The following is a 23894-nucleotide window of genomic DNA, read 5'->3' on the forward strand; positions in this document are numbered from 1 at the left end:
ACAAAAAATACAGCAAGTTTTTTTTAACTCTACTTCTAGAAAATGAAAAACAAAGATTGCACATCAGGTGTGTTTTGCTTTTTTATGTTTTTACGCCCCAGTTAGTACATCCCAGTACTTGCATACTCTTTTTTTTCACAAAAAGAGTACATACTTTTAGTGCATACGTAGTATAAATAGGCAAACTGAGATGCAGCATTTCTTTGAGCTCTGAGTTTCCGAGTTGGGGGCGTCAGTAAGAAAACATGGTGGAATGAAAGGATGCAACGTCTGTAGTTGAAGGTAAATTTGTTGAAATTGAATGAATAATTAGCAGTGACATGTCTTTGTCAGGCTTTTGTATTTACAATAAATCAAGCTAATTGCCTCCATAAAATACTATAGCTTTGTATATTTATGATATTATATGTAAAGATAAAGTTTACAGCAGCTTCATAAATTGATTAAAAACATAAAAAAGCAAAACACACCTGATGCACATTCTTTGTTCTTCATTTTCCAGAAGTAGAGTTAAAAAAACCTTGCTGGGTTGGGGATTTAGTTTATGGCAAGAAAGCTTATAGAAAAACATTTAAAAATAATCTCTCACTCTACTTGCTGAGGTTTTTATAACGCTATTAGTTGTACCTGCGGGTGCACCAGAACTCCACAAGCTCCAGAACCCAACATAACATCACTAATAATGGAGCTTTAGCACAGAAATTGTTCGTACTACATTTAGAGGATCCAGTGCTTTAAAATTAGCAAACACAGTCTTTATTTCTATTCACATATTGCATGTGTGATTCTCCACATCACAAAAATCCCTTTTTTTCAGCCACATAATACACTCGTGCTAAGGCCATGGCTCAAACCATTATCTTTTAAAATCTAGTTCTGCAATTTTTTCAGATTATTTGTACATGTAGGAAACTTTAATAAAAATCCACTACTGCTTCTTTAACTGCACAAACACACTGAAGACTATTTTCCACATAAAGCACAGAATTTCAATGAATTTTTAAACCAGGGACTTGATATTGCATAGATAATGGGGTTTATAAAGGCATTACTGTAAAACAGACACATTAAATAATTTAGGATAACATTAGAGTCTGAAACATTCTCAATATTCACTAAAAATGTATACAGTGGAATCCAGCACACCAAATACACAAACACAACAGTGCCTAATGTTTTTGTGGCCTTGATCTCTGATTTCCATTTTCTCCGGTTAAGTCCAGGTCCAAGTCCAGGTTTTGCAGAATCAGAAATAACCTTTGCATGTCTCAGGGCAACTGTGAGAACTTTGACATATAAAATTATGATCAGTAAACATGGAACAATAAAACTGAATATAAAGTCAATAAAACCCCAAGTGTTGTTGACGGGAATGGCACATGCTTGGATGCAGATCACTTTCCTTTCGCCTTGTTCTGAATTTCCAGTGTACATCATTGAGAGATTATAAAAGAAGGATAAGATCCATCCAAAACCCACACACTTCAGCACCACTCTCACAGACATTTTTGCAACATAACGGAAAGGGTGGCACAAGGCAAAGTATCGATCGATCGCGATCAGAATGACGTTGTAGAGCGAAACGGTGCCAATGATGGTGCTGATAAAGTGACAAACAGGACAGAGATGTTTTGTGTGGTATAAACAACCATCCACAAGCATAATACACTGTAAAGGCATCATTAATGCTCCCACTAAGAAATCAGACATGGCCAAAGACAGGATGACAAAGTTAGTTGCCGTGCGGAGCTGTTTGGAGATAGTGATCGACACTATTACAACCATGTTTCCACCAACGGTAAGCACAGAAACCACAGAAAAAAAGAAAAATACAATCAAATTGCTGTGATTCAAATGGAATAATTGGAAGTCAGAGGAGCAGCTTGTGTTCCATGATGCGACGCAACGATAATCCAAATGAGCAAAGACTGTGTTGGTGTAATCTTCCATGAATCCTATTCCTTCATCCTGTGTTTTATGAATACAGACCAAAGCACACGGACCTTGGATCTATTTAAGGCTTTTTTTTATCCACACCAATATTGTACATCTGAGGTTGCTAAGAGGTGTATAGAGGGAATTGCATCACCAAGAAGACTAACTGAAGAATAACCTGTGCTATTTTTGTATATTATTCACCACGGATATTGTTCCGAGTTGTTCTGAGTTCTGTGCTCATGTTTATTCAAACCATGCTTTTTAGCGGACTTTCAAAACAGCCAAAACTCATGGCTTTTGCTCCGCCAGGTTCCAGTTCATGCTTCGTGGTGGGTGTATGGGTGTATGTCTCGCAAACTCAGCCAAGCGGGTGCATTACCTACCAGTTCGACTCGCCTCCTCTCCATCCACAACTGATGCTCGACCGTGCTGCCACATACCCCCACCGCCCAACTCAGGCCGTCTGGCCTGTAGCTGACCCCCGGCAGGAGAGGTAATCCGCCACCACCATCTGCTCCCCCAGTCTGTGGACCACCTCAAATTTGAATGGTTGAAGTGCCAGATCCCAAAGAGTGATATACTGTGTGTTGGCATCCTTCATGTGGTGGAACCTCTGGAGCAGGGCATGGTCCAAACATAGGGTGAAAGCGTGCCCAAGCAGGTAGTTTCGTAGGGTGAGGACCACCCACTTGATGGCCAGACACTCCTTCTTGATATTTGGGCTCCCTCACCAAGAGCTTTCAGGTGATGTACAGCATGGGGTGGTTCTCTCCGTCCATCACCTGGGACAAAACGGTCCCCAGCCCTCTGTCCGATGTGTCAGTCTGCAATAAGTCAGATGAATGCAACAGTGAGCCCCCACAAAAAAACACTTTTACCTGGCAGAAAGCCTGCTCACACAACTCCATCCACTGGACCGGGTCTGGTGCTCCCTTTTTAGGGAGGTCAGTCAGCGCGTTGGTGATGTCCGAAAAATTAGGTACAAACCTTCTATAATAGCCAGCCAGCCCCAGGAACTGCCTCACCCCCTTTTTGGTCTTGGGTCTTGGGCAGGCCACAATCGCTGCTGTCTTATCAATTTGGGACCAACAACTGGATCGTCTCTTGTCTAGTTCAAGTGTCCTGCATCACTCGCTTTTAACCTATCCTTAATAATTGAGAAATACGGGTGGGACAGTATAACATTAGGCTGAATTTGCTGACCATCGATTACTCTCACTTGGTTGAAGGTGTGCCTCAGCATCTCATCGCATGACTGCTCCAAGGGGAAATACCCAAGGGGAAGCCCTGCCCAGTGTGTAGGGGCAGAGCTCTCCCCACCCTCTGTGTTCTCCTGACGTGGAGCTGATGTCAATGGCCCCGGCAACACCTCCCCAGCCAACGCTTCCACATTCCACATCATGCGCACATTCCACACCTCGCTACTGCAAGACCCATCCACAAACATTTCTCCCACTAATGCCAGAAACCCTGGCCAATTTGTCCCAAGAATTAGTGGATACATGAGGCCAGGACTACCTGCTGCTTCCACTTTAAGCTATTGCCTCTGGAATTTAATAATTGTGAACATCTCTGTGCACACACCTCATCTTCACCAATCATGCATTCTTCAATGCCCCACATGGAATCAGGCTTTGATGGACAGTGGTTTGGTTACACCCCAAGTCCACCAAGGCCTGATGTGTACTCCCTTGTATACTCACTGACGTGGTATGTTCCTGTTCCATCATGGGAGGCCTGCGGCGCATTAGGGATCCAGATCAGTATTCCTGCTTCCACAAAGGGACGCTGATCCTGGAAATGCCCAGCTTCCCTGCCGTGCATGCAGATCTGCCCAGGCTTTTCCCTGGTCCTGGTGGGCACAGAAGGTTCTACCTCTATAGAGAGAGGGAGTTAGAGGAGACATCAGAGGTAAAGGAGCAGGGGAGGAACAATGGGGAGGAATCCAGGTTCGGGGAGCCAGATTTAGGGCCTCTGCACCTCGGTACCAGGGAGCTGGGACCGGGGAGGAGTAGCAGAGAGAGAGCGAGGAAAACGAGAGACGCCTAGACCCGTGATCCTGTCAGCTGCACGGCTTTGTCCAGAGCCTTTGGCCGGTGGCACTTTACCACTTTGCCATTCCTGTCAGGAGTCGAGCGACAAATTGCTCCACTACCACCAGCTTAACGATCTGGTCTGTGTCCCGCTTCTCTGCCATCAACCTTCAGTAACAGGAGTCCTTCAGCTGCTGCACACAGGTGAAGCGGCAGCCAAACTCGGGGAGCTGCAGTGACCAGAAACTTTGGCGGTGCTCCTCACGTGTCTGGCCGATGCGCTGTAGAACTGCTCTCTTGACACCGGAATACTCCAGCTGTGTCCGTGGTGGCAGCTGCTGGGCAGCTAGCTGGGTTTCCCCCGGTAACAAGGGGAGTAGTCGCAGAGCCCATTCCTCCTCCAGCCATCCCCAAGCAGCTGCCACATGCTTGAAGAGCTCCAGGAAGTCCTCCAGATTGTCCTTGGGGGCCATCTTCATGAGCGTACCATGTGTCAGAGTGGCAGGGGACACAGTTGGAGGTGTGCTGGGCTGCAGCAGCTTCTGGAGTGCCCATTGGCTCTCAGCATGCTCCCGCATGAGGGCATCGAAGCGCAGCTGCTGCTCGTGGCGCAGGTCGAAGAGTGCTTGATGTTGGGTTTGGTGGAGAGTGGCGAGGAACTTAACAATCTCGGCTAGCATGGATTTTTCTATAGCAGCATTGGAGTCTACCTCAAATCCTGGGTTTTGGGACCACTGTAGAACCTCGGTGTGGGACAATTTGGAGGAAGACTCAAGAGACAGGCGGAATCTTAACTAAGCTTTGGGCTCACGTTTATTCAAACCACGCTTTTCAGCACACTTTCAAAACACAGAAAACAACCAAAACTCGCGGCTTTCGTGCCATCAGGTTCAAGTTCACGCTTCGTGGCAGGTGTGCGTGTGTGCGAGTGTGCATGTGTATGTCTTGCAAGCTTGGCCAAGCGTACTCACGTTCTGTCTCTCTCTCTCGCTCATGGATTACGGGAGGCACTGAAAGCTCAAACAGGCACAAATAAATAACCTTCAGATAATAAGGCACAGGTGAGAATTATCAAATCCTGTTTGGTTAGCTCATGTTAGCCATTCTAGCATCATGTTAACCAACTAGCATTTGTGGTGAAAATTATGAACACAGTGAACACTATTATACACTCAGGCTTTTGGTTAAGATGGTGACTATCAAGAGCCTTATTGCTTATTGGAGACACATAACGTAGGCTAAACTCACTGTGACAATTGTGAATTTTCTCTATATTAACCAGTTGTTTTTTTATTCTATGAATGTAGCAAACGTTGCAGCTTACTTATTGTAGTCATGTTACTGTAGTCATAGTCAGAGTATAGGGTTAGATTTTCTACAGTAATAAAAAGAAATTTATACACTCCCTGGCTATATTTCCTCGACCCCACTTTGAGAACCATGGCTCCAAACAACCCGCCAAAACTGGACCCATTTTCGAAGCAATCCCTAAACAAGGCTACAAATCATAGCCAAGGATGTCTTTAAAGGATAATGACAAAAGCATTTTTACAGAGCTTCACCTGCAAGTGCACCTGCACATGCTTATAAGCTCCAGTACCCAGTATAACATCAGTAATTGTTTGTACTGCATCTAAGTGATCCAGTGCTTTAAAATTAGCAAACACAGTCTTTATTTCTATTCACATACTGCATGTGTGATTCTCCACACCACACCCTGATTTGTCAAGGCATAAACTTCTTGAACTGTATTAATATCTTTCATATAAGGACAGATGAGAAAACATACATTCAGTGTGGTAACCTTTACAAACACTAGAAATAGTGTAGTTAATCTCATTAGTTTATATTTATATTATATTATATTTATATCACTGTTTATATTTATGAAATATGTGATTGTTGCAGACTTACATTACATTTTCTATTAAAGGAGCATGAGGTAAGATTGGTCTTATTTTTTCAAGATTAACCCTCTGACAGTTAAGTGGGTGGGTTCAACATTTGAAAGAATTTTTTTTACTCCTTTAGCCTGCCCCAATTCCTGGCCAAGTTTACAAATCTCCATCCCCAGGACATACAGTGACCTGTAGAGTACAGTTCAAATAGAGTTAGCAAGTTCAGCTATCATAAAGATTAGCATTATCATTAGTATGACTTCACTTTCAAATAACAAGGTGGGCTGTTTATTTAGTTAGAGCATTGCCTTACTTTGTTATTTAGATCTACGTGATAAAAGTACCTAACTACAGAATAATGATGACAGAGTAACAAAACAGAGAGGAAATGCATAATAATGGACAGCAGAGTAATAAGAAGAATAACACCGCAATTGTAAGGCACCACAGAATAATAAGGAACTGTGGAGGGCTCTCTCTATATGACAACGAAACTTAATTAATTATGCTTTACACAAGCATACTATAGGCTCTACAGAAGTACTCTGCTTGTTAGAGTGGTGAACTACGAAGCTCTATAAAGCCTGGCTGATGTTAGCATTGTTGCAGCTTTTGCCCACTCGGACATTCAAGCACTTTAAAGCCAAGTTTTAGCACTAAAACACATGAAATTCAGCTGTGAAGGGGTGCTGGGGAGTGTGTATGAAATGACTGACACAAGGGCCATCCAAATAATTCTGGTATGGAATGAAGTGTATTTTCAGGTTTTCAAATGTTTTTTTCAGCCATATAATACAATATAATTTTTTTTAAGTTTTGTTCTGCATATTTTTCAAGATATTTGTACATATAGGAAACTTTAAAAAAAATCCACTACTGCATCTTTAACTGCACAAACACACTGAAGACTATTTTCCACATAAAGCACAGAATTTCAGTGAATTTTTAAACCAGGGACTTGATATTGCATAGATAATGGGGTTTATAAAGGCATTACTGTAAAACAGACACATTAAATAATTTAGGATAACATTAGAGTCTGAAACATTCTCAATATTCACTAAAAATATATACCATGGAATCCAGCACACCAAATACACAAACACAACAGTGCCTAATGTTTTTGTGGCCTTGATCTCTGATTTCCATTTTCTCCGGTTAAGTCCAGGTCCAAGTCCAGGTTTTGCAGAATCAGAAATAACCTTTGCATGTCTCAGGGCAACTGTGAAAACTTTGACATACAGAATTATGATCAGTAAACATGGAACAATAAAAATGAATATAAAGTCAATAAAACCCCAAGCGTTGTTGACGGGAATGGCGCATGTTTGGATGCAGATCACTTTCCTTTCGCCTTGTTCTGAATTTCCAGTGTACATCATTGAGAGATTATAAAAGAAGGATAAGATCCATCCAAAACCCACATACTTCAGCACCACTCTCACAGACATTTTTGCAACATAACGGAAAGGGTGGCACAAGGCAAAGTATCGATCGATCGCGATCAGAATGACGTTGTAGAGCGAAACGGTGCCAATGATGGTGCTGATAAAGTGATAAACAGGACAGAGATGTTTTGTGTGGTATAAACAACCATCCACAAGCATAATACACTGTAAAGGCATCATTAATGCTCCCACTAAGAAATCAGACATGGCCAAAGACAGGATGACAAAGTTAGTTGCCGTGCGGAGCTGTTTGGAGATAGTGATCGATACTATTACAACTACGTTTCCACTAACGGTAAGCACAGAAACCACAGAAAAAAAGAAAAATACAATCAAATTGCTGTGATTCAAATGGAATAATTGGAAGTCAGAGGAGCAGCTTGTGTTCCATGATGCGACGCAACGATAATCCAAATGACCAAAGACTGTGTTGGTGTAATCTTCCATGAATCCTATTCCTTCATCCTGTGTTTTATGAATACAGACCAAAGCACACGGACCTTGGATCTATTTAAGGCTTTTTTTTTATCCACACCAATATTGTACATCTGAGGTTGCTAAGAGGTGTATAGAGGGAATTGCATCACCAAGAAGACTAACTGAAGAATAACCTGTGCTATTTTTGTATATTATTCACCACGGATATTGTTCCGAGTTGTTCTGAGTTCTGTGCTCATGTTTATTCAAACCATGCTTTTTAGCGGACTTTCAAAACAGCCAAAACTCATGGCTTTTGCTCCGCCAGGTTCCAGTTCATGCTTCGTGGTGGGTGTATGGGTGTATGTCTCGCAAACTCAGCCAAGCGGGTGCATTACCTACCAGTTCGACTCGCCTCCTCTCCATCCACAACTGATGCTCGACCGTGCTGCCACATACCCCCACCGCCCAACTCAGGCCGTCTGGCCTGTAGCTGACCCCCGGCAGGAGAGGTAATCCGCCACCACCATCTGCTCCCCCAGTCTGTGGACCACCTCAAATTTGAATGGTTGAAGTGCCAGATCCCAAAGAGTGATATACTGTGTGTTGGCATCCTTCATGTGGTGGAACCTCTGGAGCAGGGCATGGTCCAAACATAGGGTGAAAGCGTGCCCAAGCAGGTAGTTTCGTAGGGTGAGGACCACCCACTTGATGGCCAGACACTCCTTCTTGATATTTGGGCTCCCTCACCAAGAGCTTTCAGGTGATGTACAGCATGGGGTGGTTCTCTCCGTCCATCACCTGGGACAAAACGGTCCCCAGCCCTCTGTCCGATGTGTCAGTCTGCAATAAGTCAGATGAATGCAACAGTGAGCCCCCACAAAAAAACACTTTTACCTGGCAGAAAGCCTGCTCACACAACTCCATCCACTGGACCGGGTCTGGTGCTCCCTTTTTAGGGAGGTCAGTCAGCGCGTTGGTGATGTCCGAAAAATTAGGTACAAACCTTCTATAATAGCCAGCCAGCCCCAGGAACTGCCTCACCCCCTTTTTGGTCTTGGGTCTTGGGCAGGCCACAATCGCTGCTGTCTTATCAATTTGGGACCAACAACTGGATCGTCTCTTGTCTAGTTCAAGTGTCCTGCATCACTCGCTTTTAACCTATCCTTAATAATTGAGAAATACGGGTGGGACAGTATAACATTAGGCTGAATTTGCTGACCATCGATTACTCTCACTTGGTTGAAGGTGTGCCTCAGCATCTCATCGCATGACTGCTCCAAGGGGAAATACCCAAGGGGAAGCCCTGCCCAGTGTGTAGGGGCAGAGCTCTCCCCACCCTCTGTGTTCTCCTGACGTGGAGCTGATGTCAATGGCCCCGGCAACACCTCCCCAGCCAACGCTTCCACATTCCACATCATGCGCACATTCCACACCTCGCTACTGCAAGACCCATCCACAAACATTTCTCCCACTAATGCCAGAAACCCTGGCCAATTTGTCCCAAGAATTAGTGGATACATGAGGCCAGGACTACCTGCTGCTTCCACTTTAAGCTATTGCCTCTGGAATTTAATAATTGTGAACATCTCTGTGCACACACCTCATCTTCACCAATCATGCATTCTTCAATGCCCCACATGGAATCAGGCTTTGATGGACAGTGGTTTGGTTACACCCTGAGTCCACCAAGGCCTGATGTGTACTCCCTTGTATACTCACTGACGTGGTATGTTCCTGTTCCATCATGGGAGGCCTGCGGCGCATTAGGGATCCAGATCAGTATTCCTGCTTCCACAAAGGGACGCTGATCCTGGAAATGCCCAGCTTCCCTGCCGTGCATGCAGATCTGCCCAGGCTTTTCCCTGGTCCTGGTGGGCACAGAAGGTTCTACCTCTATAGAGAGAGGGAGTTAGAGGAGACATCAGAGGTAAAGGAGCAGGGGAGGAACAATGGGGAGGAATCCAGGTTCGGGGAGCCAGATTTAGGGCCTCTGCACCTCGGTACCAGGGAGCTGGGACCGGGGAGGAGTAGCAGAGAGAGAGCGAGGAAAACGAGAGACGCCTAGACCCGTGATCCTGTCAGCTGCACGGCTTTGTCCAGAGCCTTTGGCCGGTGGCACTTTACCACTTTGCCATTCCTGTCAGGAGTCGAGCGACAAATTGCTCCACTACCACCAGCTTAACGATCTGGTCTGTGTCCCGCTTCTCTGCCATCAACCTTCAGTAACAGGAGTCCTTCAGCTGCTGCACACAGGTGAAGCGGCAGCCAAACTCGGGGAGCTGCAGTGACCAGAAACTTTGGCGGTGCTCCTCACGTGTCTGGCCGATGCGCTGTAGAACTGCTCTCTTGACACCGGAATACTCCAGCTGTGTCCGTGGTGGCAGCTGCTGGGCAGCTAGCTGGGTTTCCCCCGGTAACAAGGGGAGTAGTCGCAGAGCCCATTCCTCCTCCAGCCATCCCCAAGCAGCTGCCACATGCTTGAAGAGCTCCAGGAAGTCCTCCAGATTGTCCTTGGGGGCCATCTTCATGAGCGTACCATGTGTCAGAGTGGCAGGGGACACAGTTGGAGGTGTGCTGGGCTGCAGCAGCTTCTGGAGTGCCCATTGGCTCTCAGCATGCTCCCGCATGAGGGCATCGAAGCGCAGCTGCTGCTCGTGGCGCAGGTCGAAGAGTGCTTGATGTTGGGTTTGGTGGAGAGTGGCGAGGAACTTAACAATCTCGGCTAGCATGGATTTTTCTATAGCAGCATTGGAGTCTACCTCAAATCCTGGGTTTTGGGACCACTGTAGAACCTCGGTGTGGGACAATTTGGAGGAAGACTCAAGAGACAGGCGGAATCTTAACTAAGCTTTGGGCTCACGTTTATTCAAACCACGCTTTTCAGCACACTTTCAAAACACAGAAAACAACCAAAACTCGCGGCTTTCGTGCCATCAGGTTCAAGTTCACGCTTCGTGGCAGGTGTGCGTGTGTGCGAGTGTGCATGTGTATGTCTTGCAAGCTTGGCCAAGCGTACTCACGTTCTGTCTCTCTCTCTCGCTCATGGATTACGGGAGGCACTGAAAGCTCAAACAGGCACAAATAAATAACCTTCAGATAATAAGGCACAGGTGAGAATTATCAAATCCTGTTTGGTTAGCTCATGTTAGCCATTCTAGCATCATGTTAACCAACTAGCATTTGTGGTGAAAATTATGAACACAGTGAACACTATTATACACTCAGGCTTTTGGTTAAGATGGTGACTATCAAGAGCCTTATTGCTTATTGGAGACACATAACGTAGGCTAAACTCACTGTGACAATTGTGAATTTTCTCTATATTAACCAGTTGTTTTTTTATTCTATGAATGTAGCAAACGTTGCAGCTTACTTATTGTAGTCATGTTACTGTAGTCATAGTCAGAGTATAGGGTTAGATTTTCTACAGTAATAAAAAGAAATTTATACACTCCCTGGCTATATTTCCTCGACCCCACTTTGAGAACCATGGCTCCAAACAACCCGCCAAAACTGGACCCATTTTCGAAGCAATCCCTAAACAAGGCTACAAATCATAGCCAAGGACGTCTTTAAAGGATAATGACAAAAGCATTTTTACAGAGCTTCACCTGCAAGTGCACCTGCACATGCTTATAAGCTCCAGTACCCAGTATAACATCAGTAATTGTTTGTACTGCATCTAAGTGATCCAGTGCTTTAAAATTAGCAAACACAGTCTTTATTTCTATTCACATACTGCATGTGTGATTCTCCACACCACACCCTGATTTGTCAAGGCATAAACTTCTTGAACTGTATTAATATCTTTCATATAAGGACAGATGAGAAAACATACATTCAGTGTGGTAACCTTTACAAACACTAGAAATAGTGTAGTTAATCTCATTAGTTTATATTTATATTATATTATATTTATATCACTGTTTATATTTATGAAATATGTGATTGTTGCAGACTTACATTACATTTTCTATTAAAGGAGCATGAGGTAAGATTGGTCTTATTTTTTCAAGATTAACCCTCTGACAGTTAAGTGGGTGGGTTCAACATTTGAAAGAATTTTTTTTACTCCTTTAGCCTGCCCCAATTCCTGGCCAAGTTTACAAATCTCCATCCCCAGGACATACAGTGACCTGTAGAGTACAGTTCAAATAGAGTTAGCAAGTTCAGCTATCATAAAGATTAGCATTATCATTAGTATGACTTCACTTTCAAATAACAAGGTGGGCTGTTTATTTAGTTAGAGCATTGCCTTACTTTGTTATTTAGATCTACGTGATAAAAGTACCTAACTACAGAATAATGATGACAGAGTAACAAAACAGAGAGGAAATGCATAATAATGGACAGCAGAGTAATAAGAAGAATAACACCACAATTGTAAGGCACCACAGAATAATAAGGAACTGTGGAGGGCTCTCTCTATATGACAACGAAATTTAATTAATTATGCTTTACACAAGCATACTATAGGCTCTACAGAAGTACTCTGCTTGTTAGAGTGGTGAACTACGAAGCTCTATAAAGCCTGGCTGATGTTAGCATTTTTGCAGCTTTTGCCCACTCGGACATTCAAGCACTTTAAAGCCAAGTTTTAGCACTAAAACACATGAAATTCAGCTGTGAAGGGGTGCTGGGGAGTGTGTATGAAATGACTGACACAAGGGCCATCCAAATAATTCTGGTATGGAATGAAGTGTATTTTCAGGTTTTCAAATGTTTTTTTCAGCCATATAATACAATATAATTTTTTTTTAAGTTTTGTTCTGCATATTTTTCAAGATATTTGTACATATAGGAAACTTTAAAAAAAATCCACTACTGCATCTTTAACTGCACAAACACACTGAAGACTATTTTCCAAATAAAGCACAGAATTTCAGTGAATTTTTAAACCAGGGACTTGATATTGCATAGATAATGGGGTTTATAAAGGCATTACTGTAAAACAGACACATTAAATAATTTAGGATAACATTAGAGTCTGAAACATTCTCAATATTCACTAAAAATATATACCATGGAATCCAGCACACCAAATACACAAACACAACAGTGCCTAATGTTTTTGTGGCCTTGATCTCTGATTTCCATTTTCTCCGGTTAAGTCCAGGTCCAAGTCCAGGTTTTGCAGAATCAGAAATAACCTTTGCATGTCTCAGGGCAACTGTGAAAACTTTGACATACAGAATTATGATCAGTAAACATGGAACAATAAAAATGAATATAAAGTCAATAAAACCCCAAGCGTTGTTGACGGGAATGGCGCATGTTTGGATGCAGATCACTTTCCTTTCGCCTTGTTCTGAATTTCCAGTGTACATCATTGAGAGATTATAAAAGAAGGATAAGATCCATCCAAAACCCACATACTTCAGCACCACTCTCACAGACATTTTTGCAACATAACGGAAAGGGTGGCACAAGGCAAAGTATCGATCGATCGCGATCAGAATGACGTTGTAGAGCGAAACGGTGCCAATGATGGTGCTGATAAAGTGATAAACAGGACAGAGATGTTTTGTGTGGTATAAACAACCATCCACAAGCATAATACACTGTAAAGGCATCATTAATGCTCCCACTAAGAAATCAGACATGGCCAAAGACAGGATGACAAAGTTAGTTGCCGTGCGGAGCTGTTTGGAGATAGTGATCGATACTATTACAACTACGTTTCCACTAACGGTAAGCACAGAAACCACAGAAAAAAAGAAAAATACAATCAAATTGCTGTGATTCAAATGGAATAATTGGAAGTCAGAGGAGCAGCTTGTGTTCCATGATGCGACGCAACGATAATCCAAATGAGCAAAGACTGTGTTGGTGTAATCTTCCATGAATCCTATTCCTTCATCCTGTGTTATATAAACACAGACCCAAACACACTCAGCTCGGATCTATGTAAGGCTCTTTTTATCCACACCAATACTGCACATCTGAGGTTGCTAAAGGGTGTGTAGAGGGAATTGCGTCACCATGAAGACTAACTGAAGAATAATCTGTGCTATTTTTGTATATTACTCACCACGGATATGGTGCTATTGTGTGGCAGCCAGTTAGATAAGACTTCCTGCAATATGCAAAATCATGCCTCTGCTTGAACCAGATATAAAAATAATTGAACTTTTAGAGAATAAATCTGTGAAAGATAGTTCCAGCCATGTTCCACATTCCAGCACTCACCACTGTGGCAAGATGTAGATGTTGATGTTCGTAACTGAGGGTTGGCACAGATATCTCTCATACAGTAAGTCTTCAGAATGAAAGCTGCATAAAATGTTAGATAGCAATAACTGTTTTCCTCAGATTGTTGGACTTTGATCTACACATTTATAAAGATAAAATAAAAAAAATGTCATCCATCAGAAGGTGTCTGAGAGACTCCTGGTAAGCCTGGAAGTCAGTAGGTAAATAAACTGCAATGAAAGATTAAAATATCAAACAATTATGACCACTATTTGCTAACAAGCCTGTCAGGTTAGCCTGTGTTAGCTAAAGACTTTAAAATTCTGTCAGAAATCATGTAAGGTTAGCTTTTGTTAGCTAAAGACTTAAAATCCTCTCAGAAATGCTGTTAGGTTAGCTTGTGTTAGCTAAAGTCTTTAAAATCCTCTCAGAAATTCTGTAAGGTTAGCTTGTGTTAGCTAAAGTCTTTAAAATCCTCTCAGAAATGCTGTTAGGTTAGCTTGTGTTAGCTAAAGTCTTTAAAATCCTCTCAGAAATTCTTTAAGGTTAGCTTGTGTTAGCTAAAGTCTTTAAAATCCTCTCAGAAATTCTTTAAGGTTACCTTGTGTTAGCTAAAGACTTTAAAATTCTGTCAGAAATGCTGTTAGGTTAGCTTGTGTTAGCTAAAGACTTTAAAATTCTGTCAGAAATCCTGTAAGGTTAGCTTAGCATGAGTTAGCATTAAATATTATGTGTATGTATGAATAGACAATCCTCTCAGAATTTCTGTCAGGTTAGCTTGTGTTAGCTAAAGACTTAAAATCCTCTCAGGTTAGCTTAGCAAGACTTAGCATTAAATATTATGTGTGTTTATGAATGGGAAATGCTGTAAGGTTAGCTTAGCAAGACTCAGCATTAAATATTATGCATATGTATGAACAGGAAATCCTCTCAAAAATCCTGTCAGGTTAGCTCTCCTAGGCTTAGAAGAATATTTAGTATATTTAGGAATGGGAAGTCTGCTCAGAAATCCTAAAGTTAGCTCACATTAGTTATCTAGTTAGTGTTAGCATTAAGGGCTGTCAACATTAATGAGTATGGGCAGAACTCCTCTTAGAAATCCTGTCAGGTTAGCTTAGCTAGCATTAACAGATTATATTTTAAGTATATTTATGAATAGATCTTCATAAAATCCTTCCAAGAAATGTTGTCAACTTTGCCTAACTTTGTAAGGTTATGAACAGGTCTCCCAGAAATCCTTTCTGGTTAGCTCATGTCAGCTAGCATTTGTGGTGAAACTTATGAAAACAGTGAACACTATTACAAGCTCAGGCTTTTGTGTGAGATGGTGATTATTGGAGACACATACAGTACGCTAAGCTTGCTGTGACAATTGTGAACTTTCTTTATATTTTTTTTCTATGAAAGTAGGAAACGTTGCAGCTTTTACTTATTGTAGTCATGTTATTTCACAGTGACATGAAAAGGACGTTCTCCCAGTGTCTTCTGGGTTCTCCAGGTTCCTTCCACCTCCCAAAAACATGCCGGTAAGTGTGAATGAGTGTGTGAAGGTGTGTGTTAATGGTAGGCTGTGATGGACATGTGGCGTCCCACTCAGGGTGTATTCCAGCCTCGCAACAGGTGTTCCTAGGATAAAGCGGTTACTGAAGATGAATGACAGGAAAAAGACACAAAACAAAAAAGGTAAGTGGAGAAAAAATGAAAAAAGGTAAGTGGAGAAAGGTTAGTATCATTACAGACACACTTCTACCTCACTCACTCATGAGCTAATATAAATGTATAAATTTCAAAGTTCCTGAAATGACAAAAATGAATATTATTAAACTTTTATGAGCTGTACCGTCAGCCCAAACTTGCAGTAATGTATTACGGTGTTCTTTAAACAAAACAAAAAAGCAAACATTTTTAAAAGTGCACAGAATGAGCTTTGAGAATACCCCTCAACTCCCAACGAACTGCATTAGCATGAAAATAAAACTAAATAAAATTGAAATGACCGAGAGCCTAGTGCTTACCTGAACAGATGTGTTGTACAAAATGATTCACAATAAAAATAAATAAAATTTCCTTGAGATACTGTATAAAATACAGTAGAGTTTTAACTACACTGTAGTTGTTTTTGCCTTTTTTTAATGCTATGTGAAGTAAACTACCAGCTCTTTTAGAGTTAAATGTCTTTTATATTTCAGCCAAAATATCTTTACAAATATCATGTTTTTCATTTAATAATGTAATTTTCTGTACTATATCTAAACCAGTATAAACCATATAATAATACTGCAGCACTGCAAGGGTTTAAATATTGAGTTGGGGAACCTGCAAAAATATTTTTCTTACAAACCTGTAGATTAGCAGTTGATTTAAATTGTGATGAACTACTATTTTTTTTCTGCTTTTCACCAAAAACCATATTTTCCGGGATATAAAGTTTATTGTGACATCAATATCTAATAGCATAATAACAATGATATTAAAAGAGCATGAACTGTTGCTGATTTTTCATCGCTGTATGTCGTAATACTAAAATATCTCACATGATTCCCATTTGTATTTGTGTCCATGAAACAATCATACCATTTTTTTGCTTTTTTTTTTTTTAAAATGATTTATGAAAGAGTACACTACACACATTTACTTCAGTTTTCAGCACTCTAATCTCTACAGGATCTATTCTAACAGTGCCATTTCTGCTTTTTTTACTTTCACTTCCTCTACTTCAATACTATTTACAGTGTTTCCTGTAAATGTTTCAAACCTGCACCTGACACTGTACACAAATTATTGTATATAGCATGTTCCTGAAATTCAAAATGATATGAATTCTGATTATGAAGACCAATACAGAAACCAATCCAGGTTGTGAACATCAAAATTGCATTTTATGCCAGTAACAATTCTGCCCAGTAGAATCACTGAAGCACTAAGTTGCTTGAGCTTTTGAGGTGAAAAAGATATCTTACAATGATAATCTTAAATGCCTTCTGAAAACGGGGATAGAAAAATCCATAGATCAGAGGATTAAACATGGAATTAAAGTAACCAAACCAGATAAGTGCATCAAAAACATCAAGAGGGGTTGAAAAGTTGAGAAATGGGTCAATAACAGTGGTGAGAAAAAAAGGCAGCCAACACAAAAGGAAAACACCCATAACAATACCCAGAGTTTTAGCTGCTTTTCTCTCCCTCTGATCCGATACTTGTTTTTTTGTCTCACCAGATGTGAGTGCAGCAGTTCTATCAGAAATTAATCTCGCCTGTTTTCTTGCAACATGAAAAATTTTAAGGTACAAACAGGTCATTACAGCTCCTGGAATATAAAAGTTAAGAAGTGGAGCGATAACACCCCATTCCTTGTTAAAAATCAAAACACAGTTTCCGACACAGGTTTTTAGCATTTGTTCATCCAGACCAGCAACGTTAATTTTGGAAAACACAATTCCAAAGCTGAACATGAAAGAAAAAATCCAAACGATAGCGATACACACTGCCGCATTTCCATTTGTCACCTTCATCTTATAGCCCAGAGGGTCGGTAATGGCCATGTACCTGTCAATAGAAACCAAACACAGGTGCAGGATGGAGGCAATACTTAGTGTCATGTCTAAACTGGAATGGATTTGACAAAACAGATCTCCCAAGAACCAGCAGCCATCCACCCATCGCACCATACTGAAAGGCATGACCAGACAGCCCAACATGAAGTCCACGAAGGCCAGGGATAGGATGATGAAGTTAGTCGGTGAATGCAGCTGTTTAAAATGGGAAATAGTGATGATGACCAACAGATTCCCAAAAACAGTCATAAGAATAGCAGTTAGTGTTAAGAAGTACATGACCACTCTAATGACAAAGAAGCGTGTCGTTTGGAGGCAGGAGTCAGGCTGGTGTGGGAAGCAGAGCAGCAAAATCTCCACATCAGTGTTATTCATGAACAGCGTGTCCATCCAAACAAATTCACAAGTGTCCTTTACAAGTAAAATTCTGTTCAACTATATGAATTTCAATAAATAAATAAAGTACAAACGCCAGCACTTGAAACAAAACACATTAAATCTACTTTAGCTGATAAATCACATCTACATCTAGCAGATAGTCTTTTCATGCCCACAAAGTACACAGATGAAAACAAGACACTGCTCCATGCTAAATTATATACATTTTGGTGTTTAAAAGACAACCAGTAGAAATGCTTCAGTGTGACATCATCCTATTTGCATGAAGGTCCCGTTGTCCTTGGCGAAGGTTTGTTTGTAATTAGCTAGCAACGCCATTGTTGTTGTTACCAGCTTTCTTGTCTATCCTAATATTGCCTGTTCTGTGCTTTCTGCTAATTATGGATTGCCGAATGTTAAGTCAATCTTATTGTTGTTATACAATACAGAATTACAACATAGAGAAGAAACAAAACCAGATTCAATACAGTCATCTCACCAACACACTGATACTGTACATATAAATAATGATTTAAAGTTTACAGTTCAATGAGTAACAATGTTAAGTGCACAACGTAGAATGAAAAAAGTCGTCTGACAAAAATGCATAAATAAAGTTAGCTCTGAAATGTAGTGCAACTGATTTTGAAATATGTGCCTTATAGGGTCCTTATTGTATAGAATATGTAGCTTATATTCTTACAAACATGAAACACTCTAATTTGACAGAAGAATTTGCTTAATTAAGCTTTCTTAAGCCATAGAGAAGCAGCTACGCTTTCTGTGCAAGAGTGAAGTTTAGTATCAGTGTTGAATTTTCAGTGAAAATTGTCACATGTGCTACCTGAGACATATATAAGATTTGTTCTGTCCTCTTTTAACTCCTGAAATCAACTTATTGGTTTGAGCTGATTTAGGATCTGGTTATTTTCCTGTGATATCGTTAGACTGTTGACCTTTACCCTGTAGATTTCTATCAACAGTTGCCTGCAATCAGTATTAACAAGATTACTAGTTATGTATTAACAGGAAGGCAAATAATAAATTAATTAACTAGCTCAGTGGGCAAGTGAAAGCTGCCATGTACTTGTTTTGGTTGTCCAGAGATTAACTAGTCTAAAATGGTAGCTAAAAAAAAAAACAAAGATTGATGAACTAGTTATCTAGTTAAGTGTATTAATACATACTAATAAAAATTAATAGGGTACTTGAATCCTCTGGGAAGGGCGACTTTGTCCTCAATCTGTCCTGATAATGTCTTTAATGCCACATATTTTGCTTTTGGCCTTGAGTAAATGGCAGGAAGTCTTTGTCTTTCCTTGCATAACAACATTTGTGCTAGGTTTGAGTTGATTATCAGGAATCGCTGATAGATTATATCTATCATGATGGCTGTCATGCTGGATAATTAAAATGTCTGTCAGAAAATGTGGCGTTTGCACCATTACTATACTTGTTAATGGGTAATTAGCAGTCATTAACAAACCTGAATTAATGCTAATGTTAGTAACTAGCAGCAACAACTGAGTTGTAACCAGCTTCTTGTAGTTTGTCTGTAGTGATGTAACATGCACATAACTCACATTATGTATGCCTGGCCAAGTCGCTGCAGCAATATCCTACTCGGAAATGCACGTTAGCCTACATCACCCCAAAACCATGAGCAAAACTATGGTCAATCAGCGCTAGTTAGGGAGCATGATATATTACATGGTATATTACACACAATCTCACAGGCCTAGTTTGTGCCTAGGTTTTGATTTTCTGTCTTTTATGTGTAGGGTTACTACAGTTACTGCTCCCATGGCTCTCGTCACAGCAGTCCCTGCATCTCCACTATTACTTTTCTCAACCAGTCTCTGTCACTGACCCTTGTCTACTAATATTAGATAAGGATGATCCTGTTTCTCTGACCTCCATAATCACTATCAGAGCAGCTCCTACTCCACTATCTTACTTCCCAGTCTTGTTCTCCTATGCCCATGCTGGGAGGTCTATGGTGAGCCACCATCGCTCTGGAGATTTCTCAAGAGAATTCCAGTTTTTTCTTGTATGTTGGCACTTCCATAGTTGAACATCACCTTCTTGGTGCCTCTCAGTCTTTACCACTAGCACCTGTCTCTAATTTCAGACTTAGTGTTATTATTAGCTATGATCAGCATACTTTTTTTTATTCATTCTTTGGCCACAGTAATATCAGGAAGACATGGGACGAATACAAATGCCTTCGGTACATGGTGCCTTGGTGGTGCAGCAGATAGTGTTGGTGCTTCACATCTCCAGGGTTTGGAGTTCAGTCCTGAACTGTGGTTAGATTCTCATATTCTCCCAGTGTGTGCATAGGTTTTCACTAAGTACTCCAGTTTCCCCCATCTCTCAAAAACATGCCATTATTTGAACGGGCTGTGTGTGACACCTTACAACAAAATAACATCCTGTATCAGGACACCACAAGGTCTCACCCTAATCACAAAAGTTTAAGGTCGCGATCAAAATGAAGATCGTGAGTTTATGTCTGGAAGAATTTGTTGTATTTTTTCAGATTAAATATGTATCGGAAGTAGTTGATTTAAAAGAAATAATAATTATAATTAATTAAATATTATTTGTGAATTCTGTTTATTAATTTACTGTATTGTTTAATCAATCATGGTTACTTCTTGTGAATACAAGCCCATCATTTAAAAATGTTGTCAAGTGTTTTACATTAGCATGCAATATTAACTGTAGAGTTTCAACCAGTAAAGAAGTTAATCGAAATTGAAGGCTAACAATAAACCTTTACAAAGGTGCAGTATTATGCAAGATGACTTTCATAACGTCTTGATGGTGATAGTGTTAATGGTTGGTCATTCTGTTAGTTTGCTGTAATCATGATTGAATTTTGAGCCATAAAGTTACTTAATCTCTAGGAGAACTCATAGAGCTGGTGGAGCATTAAGACTGTCATTGTGAAAACTGTTCATGTAAAAAACTGTAAAATTATGGCATAATTATGGTGTTACCTAAAAATATTATATATAATATACATAAAAAATGTTTCCATTAACTATTACTGTAAATGTTATTCCTGGCTACTTGTCTTTTCATACATTTGTGATTTCAACTAGTTTCGGTTGAATAGATTACATGTTACTAACCCACTTTTCATTCATCTTAAATAGAAATACAAATGCAAGTAATAGTTAATAGTCTCAGGCTAAGTCAAAAAGATTCCCAATGCCAGTGCAATTTGAATATTCAATACCTTTAATTTTATTTGTTTATTTATTTATTTTTGTTGGTGTACAGCCTTGAACAGTAAATCTTACAATATATGACAGGACATCACCATCCAGTATACTGGACTATATAATATATTGACAATAAATTATTAATATATTTTTATAATATACAGAACGTTGTACATTACCAGACAAAAATGCATGCGCACCCTATATATACATTCAAATATATTTTATATTTGATAAATTAACCAAGGTGTAGGTATAAATAGATCAAGAAATGCTAGAAATTACTTTATTTTATTGGAATAATTTAGATTTAATATAATCAGAAAAATCTTTATCTCTCTAATTAGGCACTTTAGGCACACCACATATGTATGTTTTACAGTTAATACTTACACTGTCCATGAGTCTTTTATTCATAGGCTTAATGGCTTTAACCTCAAAAAGCATCTGCCTACATGAAAGCACATATTTAGAGTCACATTAGGGTCTGAGAGCGAGCAGTTAATAAGATCCACACAGTTTTAACTGTCCTTATTTAATTATGAATCTGTATTATTTTGTTTGGCCCATGCCAATAGTTAATAGGGATTTAAAATATAATAAACTCCAGGTGTGCAAAAAAGCACTGGCATATTCGTATCATATTCTCTCTGTTTTCCTGAAAAATACTATTGTTTTTAAGACTTTAATGTCTTAAGAACTCATCAACATGGCCAATTTATGGATTCAAAAGTGCTCAAGTAGTATTTGCATTAATGGGATTTCGAATGCCATCTGTGCCATTCATAATTCAAATATATTTTTGCTTTCAAGCTGCATAAACTTTTATGTCAGAAGAATTTGGAGCAAATATTTTTAGTGTAACCATGAGATACAATGTTTTCCTGAACCATGGATAGAAAAGGCCATATATGATGGGATTTAAAGTTGAATTAATGTAACCTAACCAGACAAAAATATCAAAAAGGACCAAAGGGGTAGAAAAGTTAATATAAGGATCAATGAGCGAGTTAATGTAAAATGGCATCCAGCATAAATTAAATGCACCTACAACAATACCAAGAGTTTTTGCTGCTTTGTTCTCATGTTTCACCTTTTGTGAGAACTTGGTTATATCATTTTTGCCCTTCTTCGCACCATCAACTTTTCTTGCATGTTTTTTTGAAATGAGAAATATTTTAGCATACAGACAAATCATAACAGAACAAGGCAACATGAAGCATATACATGTATCCAAAACAGACCATAGTGCATTGAACAAAATGTTACAATATCCCAGACAATATGTAGATGCAATATATTCATCTAAATTTTCCACATTTGCTTTTGAAAACAGGAGACCAAATGAATATAATGCAGCTGCAATCCAACTTATAGCTACCATAAACCATGCAACAGGCATAGTTATCCTTGTAGGGTACTGAAGTGGATAGCACACAGCTTGATATCGATCTACAGCGATACAAATCAAGTGGTAGACTGATGCAGTTGTGAGGAAAACATCAAAACTAGAATGCCAAAGGCAGAAGTCCTCACCGAAGTACCAGCAACCATCTACAGACCTGATTATGCTGAATGGCATGACAATGACTCCCAGAATCAAATCTGCCAGAGCCAGAGACATCACCAAAATGTTTGTAGGTGTGTGAAGTTGTTTAAAATGAGCAATGGAGATGATGACCACAGAATTCCCTAGAATGGTAATAGTTGTTGCAAACAGCAGGAAAAAATATATTGCTGTTTGAGCTGCTATGTGGTAAGAAGCCTTCAAACAAGAGACATTTGAACCAGGAAAACAGTACTCTTTCAAATCTGCTTCTTCTAGTAAAGTTGGATTCAGAACTTCTGGCATCCTTTAACCTGATGATATCGAAACAGTTAAAAAAAGGGCAGATCTGCAGGCCCCAACTGTCCTGGTCAAAATGATTCTTTCTGTAATTAATGCCATGAGTTATATTCACTTTCTAGCTGACAATAGAGACCACCTGGGACGTAATAGTCCAATAGAAACAAAATCCACTGTACAATCGGGAACTAAAATTACATATTTGTTGCCATGCAAATACACCCTTGTCTATTTTTTTTAAAATGAACAAGGATTAAACTTAGGTGCAATCAACTTTATAGAAAAAATACATTCAAATTAGCATCTTTCAGCCCAAAAATTGTATCACAACTCAACCTGAGCTCTGCTTAGTATGAGGGTTCAATTTTAAAAGCAGGAAGCTGTAATGAATATGAAAACATAAAAGGTGTCCAATGTAACCGATAGAGAGAGAGTGTGTGAGATCTTAGCCAGCATTTGAGCATACTGATGAAGTTTTGGAGTTGATAAAAGTGTGAACTAATGTTTAGCATTTTTCATGTTTTTGCTAATGGATGAAAACAAGCAAAATAATGGATGTATTTTCATTGTATGTAGTAATGAGAGAGGGGTCAAAGGTTACACTTCAGAATCTTCAAAACTGCAGCGAACAATGTTAATAGCAAGGTTGAAGTAATTAATAAGGAAAGTTTTGAAAATAATAAAAGATATGAACAGAAAAATAATAAGAAGAATATTTTTAAAGAGCTCTTCTGTGGTATAAAAATGAGAATTACATTAGGTATAATAGTACAGGGTGATATGATGTTAGGGTACATAGTGGCAAGAAAGTCTGGATATTGTCAGCATAGCAGTGAAAGTTAAGACCCTTGCTGTGAATATGACTATGGAGCAACAAAACTTTGAAAAGAAGAGGGACGAAAACGGAATACTATGGAACACTTTCTGTAATGCTGTTATAGAGGCTGTTTGAAT

At 39.8% G+C, this 23894-nt stretch overlaps 5 protein-coding genes across 5 annotated transcripts; all 5 read right to left on the reverse strand.

Annotated features, from left to right (window-relative positions):
• Window positions 1–963: 963 nt before the first annotated feature.
• Window positions 964–1962, reverse strand: LOC113536138 (trace amine-associated receptor 3-like). The gene has a single exon (XM_026929945.3). It carries the CDS (start codon window positions 1948–1950, stop codon window positions 964–966), a length of 987 nt encoding a protein of 328 aa, XP_026785746.2. The 5' UTR covers window positions 1951–1962.
• A 4815-nt stretch (window positions 1963–6777) lies between these two features.
• LOC128317805 (trace amine-associated receptor 3-like) lies at window positions 6778–7764 on the reverse strand. The gene has a single exon (XM_053231614.1). It carries the CDS (start codon window positions 7762–7764, stop codon window positions 6778–6780), a length of 987 nt encoding a protein of 328 aa, XP_053087589.1.
• A 4753-nt stretch (window positions 7765–12517) lies between these two features.
• On the reverse strand, window positions 12518–13580 carry LOC128317806 (trace amine-associated receptor 3-like). Its single transcript, XM_053231615.1, has one exon. The coding sequence runs from the start codon at window positions 13578–13580 to the stop codon at window positions 12594–12596; it is 987 nt and encodes a 328-aa protein (XP_053087590.1). The 3' UTR covers window positions 12518–12593.
• A 3035-nt stretch (window positions 13581–16615) lies between these two features.
• On the reverse strand, window positions 16616–18024 carry LOC113533601 (trace amine-associated receptor 4-like). The gene has a single exon (XM_026925844.3). It carries the CDS (start codon window positions 17871–17873, stop codon window positions 16839–16841), a length of 1035 nt encoding a protein of 344 aa, XP_026781645.3. The 5' UTR covers window positions 17874–18024; the 3' UTR covers window positions 16616–16838.
• Window positions 18025–21902: 3878 nt separating this feature from the next.
• Window positions 21903–22946, reverse strand: LOC113536172 (trace amine-associated receptor 13c-like). The gene has a single exon (XM_026929991.3). The coding sequence runs from the start codon at window positions 22944–22946 to the stop codon at window positions 21903–21905; it is 1044 nt and encodes a 347-aa protein (XP_026785792.3).
• Between the last annotated feature and the right edge of the window lie 948 nt (window positions 22947–23894).

Source organism: Pangasianodon hypophthalmus, chromosome 30 (genome assembly GCF_027358585.1).
Source record: "Pangasianodon hypophthalmus isolate fPanHyp1 chromosome 30, fPanHyp1.pri, whole genome shotgun sequence".
In the NCBI taxonomy this organism is placed as follows: domain Eukaryota; kingdom Metazoa; phylum Chordata; class Actinopteri; order Siluriformes; family Pangasiidae; genus Pangasianodon; species Pangasianodon hypophthalmus.